This window comes from Aegilops tauschii, chromosome 7 (assembly GCF_002575655.3).
Source record: "Aegilops tauschii subsp. strangulata cultivar AL8/78 chromosome 7, Aet v6.0, whole genome shotgun sequence".
NCBI classification, from domain to species: Eukaryota; Viridiplantae; Streptophyta; class Magnoliopsida; order Poales; family Poaceae; genus Aegilops; species Aegilops tauschii.
The window spans coordinates 93,727,557-93,736,493 of NC_053041.3; the positions used below are offsets into that span (position 1 = coordinate 93,727,557).

The window sequence follows — 8,937 nt, forward strand, 5'->3', positions numbered from 1 at the left end:
AGCTCGCAATGAAGAAGAGAGAGGGCTAGAGAGAGAGAAGAGGAGAGAGGGGTGGGGTGGGGGGTTCTGCCACCCTCTGATCGCCTCACCAACCCGTCCAGCCTTCCCCTGCCAAGCGAGAAAGCCAAAAGTAAAGGCGAGGGAGGGAGAGAAACCGCACCGGGAAGCCAAGGATTCACCCCTCCCCCTACTCCTCCTCCTCGGCCGCTCCTCCCCCAATCCCACCGACGAGCCCGCCGCCCGGGCCAATCCGATCCACCGCGCCGCCGCCCTCCTCCTGCATTGGCCTCCGGTACCTTGCTTCCTGCTCTGTTTCTTCCCCTGCTGCGTTCTTTTTTTCCATTTCTTGCTTTACCCTGCAATCCATGCCTAGGCCGCCCCTGTTCTCGCCATGATTTTTCATGTTCCGCCCCCGTAGTCTCGCCGTGTGTTCGTCGCGGCATGCCAGCATCGTTCCTGTAGGGTCTCCAATCGCTCTTGGCAGGGTAGGGAAATTGGGGTTTCTGTTTGTTTTTTTCTAGCGCTAAAACCCTCCCGGAAACCGCAGCGCAGGGGATCCGCCCGCCCGCTCGCCCGTCCGTCCGTCCGTCCGTCCAAGAACGCCGTGTCCTGGCACGGCATCTTGCCTGCGCGGCGTAGCAGTGGGTGGCTTCTTGTTCTTGTGAGGGTTTCAGCCAGGACGGCGTTGTTTCACAACGGGGACCAAACCAACACGTGTGTGTGGGGTGCCTTCTCTAGCGGCGCCCATGGATGGCTCTGTTCTTCAGACGTGTGCATGTATGGTAGCGAAATTTCCTGTGCACAAATCGTGTAGTTGGAGATGCTCTTGCTGGCATTAGACTTGTTGGAGTAAGTGACTGGGAGAAGGATGGGGATCCTCAAGTGTTTTCACTTTTCAGGCAGGCGTGTTTGATTGTTAGTAAATCTGCAAGTTTTTAATGCTTAGTGGAACATCATGCCCGGGGAGAACCTCTGATTCTCATGTTCGAGTTGCAAGAAATATATGTAAATGGTTCGGTCGAAAGCCGTGTTTCATTGCAAAATCAGGCAGTGTAGACCCACAAGGTGGGAAATGGGAATGGACAGCTTATGGGGCCCAATTGCTGGTTACTGAAATTGAATAGTGTTTAGCCATATTTGTGCTGTCATTAGATGTCCCTCTTTGTGTTTCCTGCGACTCCTCTTTTGGCAATTGTTGATTGTCTTCAGTTCAGCGTGTTAGTTTGTACAAACTTCTACAGCTAGGAAATAGGAACTAATATGTTGAGCTGTGTTTTTATTTCATCGATGAAATATAGGTAGGGACTCCCCTGCTGATTTCCTATAGGAAAAAAATGAGCTTCTGATCATGATTGATGATTGGCTTCATACCATCAAATTGCTGCCTTATCTTACAGTTTTATACAGTATATGACTGCACCTTCCAGAAAGCATGTTCTAGATTCTTCTCTTTGGAACCTACAAGGTGGGAAATGGGAATGGATTGCATATGGGGCCAATTTGTGCTGTCATTACATGTCCGTGTTTGTGTTTCCTCCGAATCCTCTTTTGGCAATTGCTGATTGTCTTCAGTTCAGCATGTTAGTATGTATGAACATCTACAGGTAGGAACTAGTAATATGTTAGCTGTATTTTTATTTCATCGGTGAAATATAGGTACGGACTCCCCTGCTGATTTCCTTAAGGGAAAAAAATGAGCTTCTGATCATGATTGATGATTGGCTTTATACCATCACATTGTTGTCTTTATGTTACAGTTTTATACAATATATAACTGCACCTGCCAGAAGGCATGTTCTTAAAAAGCATGTTCTAGATTCCTCTCTTTGGATTTGAGTTAGTATTTAATCTCCTGACCCTTTTTCATTCTGATTGTTTCATGGTATCAAAGAAAACCAATGAATTTGTGGATGGGGAAGGTACAGAGTAAGAATGTTCCAGCCTATGATGGAGCAATTTTTCTGTGCAACCACCTGACCAGGAAGGAGTGCTTTCACAGAAAGCTTTTTGGCCTTTCATCTAAATGTACTGAGTTTATACATAAAGTTAAATCTGGCGCGACACTATTCCTGTATGATGTTGAGCAGCGTAAGCTTCATGGGGTGTTTGAAGCAACTTCAGATGGAGCCATGAATATCATTCCTGATGCATATGCCTCATCAGGGTTTCAGTATCCTTGTCAGGTATGAGTATGTTCTACACATACCAAGCATAGTCATCCATTTCATTTATTTCAGGGTTTCTATGAAATTTCTCAGTGCCATGTCTTTGATAATCCATCTGGAACCTCTATCCTCCACTTATTCCATATTTCACACTGATTCATATCTTACCGATGGTAAAAAGAAATTGTCAGCAAATTTCTGTATTGCTTGGAAATTTGCCCTTCCTGGCATATTATGGGAGACAGACTAATACTTTTCCTGCTATGTTCACTAAATACAGATACGCTTTAAGAGGATTTGGTTTTGCAAGCCTTTGATGGAAAGTGAATTTGAAGATGCAGTACAGGATAATTATTACTTCGCAAGAAACAAGTTTAATTACGGTTTGACACATCAACAGGTCTGTTTCAGAGTCTTCTGGTGTTATGTTAATTTATGTTAGCTACTGATCCCAGGGTGTTTCTTTGATACAGGTTGTAAAGCTTCTTCACTTGTTTTCTTCAAGGAACAGATTACAGCCTCGTCAAAATCCAAGGTTACAGGTTGAACCTCCAAGGGAGTCTGACATTTCTTCTGTGGTTAACCAAACTGATAACCACTCCGGTTCAAATAGTTCACATGGTTCATTGAAAAGCGCCTGTCAAACATGTACCTCCTCCAGTGTTGGGGAACATGCAGCATCGCCGAGTCACAAGTTATCTGAGCCTATGTCATTAAAGCACAGAGAGTTACAACTAGACATCTCTGATGTGGCTAAGTCCAACAGCTCAAGATCTTCCTTGCACACTGCAGCAAATACAGACCTTGTCACCGAACCTGGCACCCAAGAAGCAGTGGATGACAAGTTTACTGATGATTATATACCACTACAGCTGGAGGATGATACTTCAGACGGTGTTGATACTCTATTTGATTTGCTTGGAGATGAGAGCCACTCTTCAGAATCGAAAGGCAGTAGTGACTCTGAAGAGAACACAGCTTTCCACCAACCATGTGTCAGGAAGAAAGATGATTGCCATCAGCCCCTGGCAGATTCAAAGCTTCGCGCTGACATTGAAGGGCGAAAAAGCGTGTTTGCTCGGTTAATGGGAAGACCTGAATCTTTTGTTCAAAGACAGAAGTTCAAGACCAAACCATTCCCATCAAAGAATGCTAAGTCTTTCAGTTCCCCTAATCAGAGGAGAAAACGGCGGAGGGCACAGCAGAGCAAGTCCTTTCCATGTGATAATCGTGCAACGTTGGGTATGCCTTCAGCTCATAAGATGATAAAAGGTCCAGCATTGGACTATTCATTTGTCTGGGACGATGACAGAAGATCCAACAAGTTCTCTGGTGGAAAACCAAGCAACATTCAGAGAGTCCTGTGGAATGCATCTACTAAAGAACCTGATCGATATGGTGCATGCAAAAGGCTGTTTGTTTCTGAAGGCAGTAAAAAATTGATCGGGTCCTCTGACAGAATGTCAAATAAACCCCCACTGTTTGCTGAAGTACATGAGAGATGCAAAGTCACTGTTGAAGAAAAAACCAGGACCCCTTTCTTGGATTTTAAGCGGCATGCTAAGGATCTAAATGTTGAAGGAGGAGATCCAGATTATACGGCCGATGTTGAGGAAGCAGCAACGAAGAAGACACGGTTAGCAAGTGCATCTTACCATGGAGACGAGGATGAAAGTGAAACTGCATTGGTTCCAAAACAAACCAGACCTATGGACATGCTGACAGTATCAGATGAGAACTGCAAACTCAATAGCATCAGTTTGTTATCTAATGACACATGTACTCAGATGGCTGGAGCTTATCTCGAAACCGAAGTGCAACTGAAAGATGAACAGCAAAGAATCCAAGGCTGCCGTGAAGATGTTACAGGTGATACTGAGAACATGCCGACAGTATCAGATGAGAACTGTAAACTCGATAACATCAGTTTGTCATCTAATGACAACTGTACTCAGATGGCTGGAGCTTATCGCGAAACCAAAATGCAACTGCAAGATGAACAGCAAAGGAGCGAAGGCTACTGTGAAGATGTCACAGGTGAAAAATCATCGCTCGGAGATTCTGGAAATGCACAGCTGTTTCGCAAGCTCAGTTTTGGTGACATGCAGACCATTGTTGAAACTGGCATTGAGGTGGGTTTTGGCCATGTGGACACTGAAACGTCCCTCCAAGAGAAACAAAACCAAAGTGGTAGGAGCTGCTATGGAGTGGTTGATACAGATACAACGTTGATCATCGAAAATCCTGAAACCATGGAATCCTTGCCCAACCATGATGAGGATGGAACTTTTGAAATGGTGGCAACTGATCACCAGGACACCAGTACCCTCCCTCAGGGCAAAGATGGTGAAGCTACAAACCAACTGACAGACTCTGAAGATGATAAAGATAGTACCAACAACTTGTCGCCGAACAGACGTCGAAGCACTTCACCTCCTCGTGATCTTGAGTTGAGCAAAGAAGAGGAGATGCGATACCAAAGTTACGGAACAAAACATGGAGCAGTCCATGAAATCTCAGACTCCAGTGACTCATTTGCGATCTGCGCCGAGGGTTATGGAAGCCAGATTGGGATGTCAACTGACAGCACCTCTATTCATCTGGTCATCAACGAACTTGGAACAAACTCGGAGTCCAGGACAAGTTTCTTCGACGGCTCCTGTGACAAAGAATCAAATAAACACCCGCTGTTTGCTGAAGTACATGAGATCTGCAAAGTCACTGTTGAAGAAGAAATCAGGAGCCCTTTCTTGGACTTTACACGGTGTGCCAAGGATCCAAATGTTGAAGGAGGAGATCCTACTGCCGATGTTCAGGAAATAGCAACGAAGAAGATGCGGTTAGCAAGTGCATCTTACCATGGAGAGGAGTATGAAAGTGAAACTGCATTGGTTCCAAAAGACACCAAACCTATGGACATGCTGACAGTATCTGATGAGAACTGTAAACTCAAGAGCATCAGTCTGTCATCTAATGACACCAGTGCTCAGATGGCTGGAGCTTATCTCGAAACCGAAGTGCCACTGCACGATGAACAGAAAAGGATCCAAGACTGCTGTGAAGATGTTACAGGTGATACAGAGAACATGCCGACAGTGTCAGATGAGAACTGTAAACACACGAGCATCCGTTTGTCATCGAATAACACATGTACTCAGATGGACGGAGCTTATCTCGAAACCGAAGTGCAGCTGCAAGATGAACAGCAAAGGATCCAAAGCTACCGTGAAGCTTTTACCGGTGACACTGAGAAAAAGCTAACAGTATCAGATGAGAACTGTAAACTCAATATCATCAGTTTGTCATCTTATGACACCTGTACTCAGATGGCTGGAGCTTATGTTGAAACCGAAGTGCAACTGCAGGATGAACAGCAAAGGATCAAAGGCAGCTGTGAAGATGTCACAGGTGATAAATCATCGGTTCTCGGAGATTCGGGAGATGCACACCTGTTTCGCAGGCTCAATTTCGGTGACATGGAGACCATTGTTGAAACTGGCAGCAGGGTGGGTTTTGGCCATGTGGACACTGAAACATCCCTCAAAGAGAAACAAAACCAAAGTTCTAGGAGCTGCCATGGAGTGGTTAATACGGATACAACGTTGATCATCGAAAATCCTGAAACCATGGAATCCTTGCCCAGCCATGATGAGGATGGAACTTTGGAAACGGTGGCTACTGATCCTCAGGACACCGGCACCCTCCCTCAAGGCAAAGATGGTGAAGCTACGAACCCACTGACAGGCTCTGAAGATGATGAAAATACTACTTCCAACGCCCTGTCCCCGAACAGACGTCGAAGCAGTTCACCTCCTCATGATGTTGAGTTGAGCAAAGCAGAGGAGATGCAGTACCAAAGTTACCAAGCCAAACATATAGCAGCTGCCCATGAAATGTCGGACTCGACGGACTCATTTGTGGTCTGCGCCGAAGATTACGGAAGCAAGATTGGGATGTCAACTAACAGCACCTCTGTTCATCTGGTCATCAACGAACTTGGAACAAACACGGAGTCCATGACAAGTTTCTTCGACAGCTCTTGTGACAGAGAATCAAATAAACCCCTATTTGCTGAAGTACATGAGAGCTGCAAAGTCATTGTTGAAGAAGAAATCAGTACCCCTTTCCTGGACTTTAAGCGGCGTGCTAAGGATCCAAATGTTGAAGGAGGAGATTCTGATTATACCGCCGATGTTCAGGAAGCAGCAAGGAAGAAGACGCGGTTAGCAAGTGCATCTTACCATGGAGAGGAGTATGAAAGTGAAACTGCATTGGTTCCAAACGACACCAAACCTATGGACATGCTGACAGTATCAGATGAGAACTGTAAACTCAAGAGCATCAGTTTGTCATCTAATGACAGATGTACTCAGCTGGCTGGAGCTTATCTTGAAACCAAAGTGCAGCTGCAAGATGAACAGCAAAGGATCCAAGGCTGCTGCGAAGATGTTGCTGGCAATACCGAGAACATGCTGAAAGTATCAGATGAGAACTGTAAACTCAATAGCATCTGTTTGTTATCTAATGACACCTATACTGAGATGCCTGGAGCTTATCTCGAAGCCGAAGAACAGCGAAGGATCCAAGGCTGCTGCGAAGATGTGACAGGTGATAAATCATCGATTCTCGGAGATTCTGGAAATGCAAACCTGTTTCACAGGCTTGGTCTCGGTGACATGCAGGCCATTGTTGAAACTGGCAGTGAGGCTGGTTTCGGCCATGTGGACACTGAAACATCCCTCCAAGAGAAGCAAAACCAAAGTGCTAGGAGCTGCTCTGGAGGGGTTAATGCAGATAAAATGTTGATTGTCGAAAACTCTGAAACCATGGAATCATCGCCCAGCCATGATGAGGATGGAACTTTGGAAATGGTGGCTACTGATCATCAGGACACAATTACCCTCATGATCCTTGGAATCCCTCAGGGCAAAGATGGTGAAGCTGCAAACCCACTGACAGGCTCTGAAGATGATGAAGGTACTACTAGCAACACCATGTCACCGAACAGACGTCGAAGCAGCTCGCCTCCCCATGATCTTGAGTTGAGGAAAGCAGAGGAGATGCGATGCCAAAGTTACCAAACCAAAAATGTGGCAGCTGCTCATGAAATGTCTGACTCCACGGACTCATTTACGGTCTGCGGCAAGGGTTACGGAAGCAAGAGTGGGGTATCAACTGACAGCACCTCTGTTCACCTTGTTGTCAACGATTTCCTTGGCACAAACTCGGGGTCCAGGTCGAGCTTCTTCGACGGCTCCTCGAGCGAGCCTGCTGAGATGATCATGCTCTCGCATGACCCCGGCGTGGAGATGGAACCGCACTGACCGTGCCGCTGCTGCTGCGGCGGCACTACCTGGGAGGAGATTTGCACCGGCAACGCCAACAAACCGGCTTCGTCTTTATTAATTCCTGCAAAGCAACAAGATTTATCCGAACTTGTGTATGTAACACTTTCTGGATTTTCCAAGCACCTCTGCCTGAAACGAAACATAGAATTGCTGTAACACAGAATTCTCCGTGGTTGCCTCCTTGTGTTTACTTGCGCTGGCTGGGGTCATGGGGATATGACCTGTGATCTGATCTGGTCGTCGGCCATTGCATTGCGTTGCGTTCCTGACGCAGCAGAAGCAGGGAGCAGTGACAGCGGCGGTGAACGGATACGGATGGCCGTGCGGCAGCGTTCGCGCCGGCGCCGGCGCCGTGCAGGGAGCAGTGACAGAACCCGAGAACAAATCCATGAACAAGATGGTAAAAAAAAATCGATGAGACGATACAAATTGGCACCGAAACGAGGACGAATTCAGTGCCAAACCTCAAGATCCGATGCAAAATTCACGGGGTTCGAACCTTTCGTTTAGATCTCCCGTCCCGGCAAATGACGGTGAACAGAGGAGGCATCGGTCCATCTGGTGCGTCGATCTTCACCCGTGGCGGCGCATCGTAGCCGTCCATCTCCCACCCGGCGTACATCTTCGCCTCGAAGCAATCTTCAGCGTCGATTTCTTCGGGCCTCGTCAGTTTCGTCAGGTGCGGAGAAGCAGGGACCTGACAACCGACCCCTGCCGAATAAGTAGTAGATCACAGCGAGGGAGGCGATCTTGTGGTTCGGCCGAGCCAGCCAAACCCTAAGAATGGCGCCGACCACGCAGGACGAGGCGTCGGGATCCAGGTCGAGGGCAGGGAGGCGGCGGCGCACCCCGGTGACCGATCGGTCGGGGGAGGCCCAACCGGAAGCTGCGCCGCCAGCGCAGCGAGGCAAGAGGAGAGCCTCCCCGGAGCCGTCGCCATCAGCATCACATCACAGCGGCGACGCAAGAGGAAAGCCCCCGTGGACGACGGCCAACGGCAGCGTTTGGCCGGCTGGCGGGCCGGCATGACCTCGACGCGGGGGTGGCTGCTAGGCAATTGGGGCGGCATGGTGTGCGGCGTCTGCCTAGGTCTTGGGCGGCGCTGTGGCCGGTGATCGCCGCGGGCGCTGCAGAGGGTGGCCGTGCATGGCCTGCTACGTGACGTGACGGCATTGCTGCTGTTCGAATTGAAGTTTGGTTGGGTTTGAGTGCACGGGAGGAGGTGAGCAACCCCAATTATAGCGATTTCCGTTCCAAAATTCCAATTAGGTTCCACTTAGGTTTCCCTTTGTCGTGCTCATTCCAAATTGCTTTGCCATGCTCCTCCCAAGTAGCTAGTTTGATGTTCCTGTAAGAGCTGGTGCCCACAGAACTATCACTTTTGTTAAAGCAGGAATCGAGCCTTTTATCAAAGAAGGTTATCT

The 8,937-nt window shown here is 47.8% G+C and overlaps 1 protein-coding gene across 1 annotated transcript; it reads left to right on the forward strand.

Annotated features, from left to right (window-relative positions):
- Positions 1-109: 109 nt before the first annotated feature.
- Positions 110-7,676, forward strand: LOC109752610 (uncharacterized). The gene is made up of 4 exons (XM_020311508.4): positions 110-292; positions 1,892-2,183; positions 2,446-2,565; positions 2,639-7,676. Exons 2-4 carry the CDS (start codon positions 1,899-1,901, stop codon positions 7,487-7,489), a joined length of 5,256 nt encoding a protein of 1,751 aa, XP_020167097.1. The 5' UTR covers positions 110-292; positions 1,892-1,898; the 3' UTR covers positions 7,490-7,676.
- The last annotated feature ends 1,261 nt before the right edge of the window (positions 7,677-8,937 follow it).

Coding starts and splice junctions, on each gene's coding strand:
- LOC109752610 (XM_020311508.4), top strand. CDS start 1,899: ATGAATTTGTGGATGGGGAAGGTACAGAGTAAGAATGTTCCAGCCTAT. Junction 2,184..2,445: donor GGTTTCAGTATCCTTGTCAG/GTATGAGTATGT, acceptor CACTAAATACAG/ATACGCTTTAAGAGGATTTG. Junction 2,566..2,638: donor ACGGTTTGACACATCAACAG/GTCTGTTTCAGA, acceptor TCTTTGATACAG/GTTGTAAAGCTTCTTCACTT.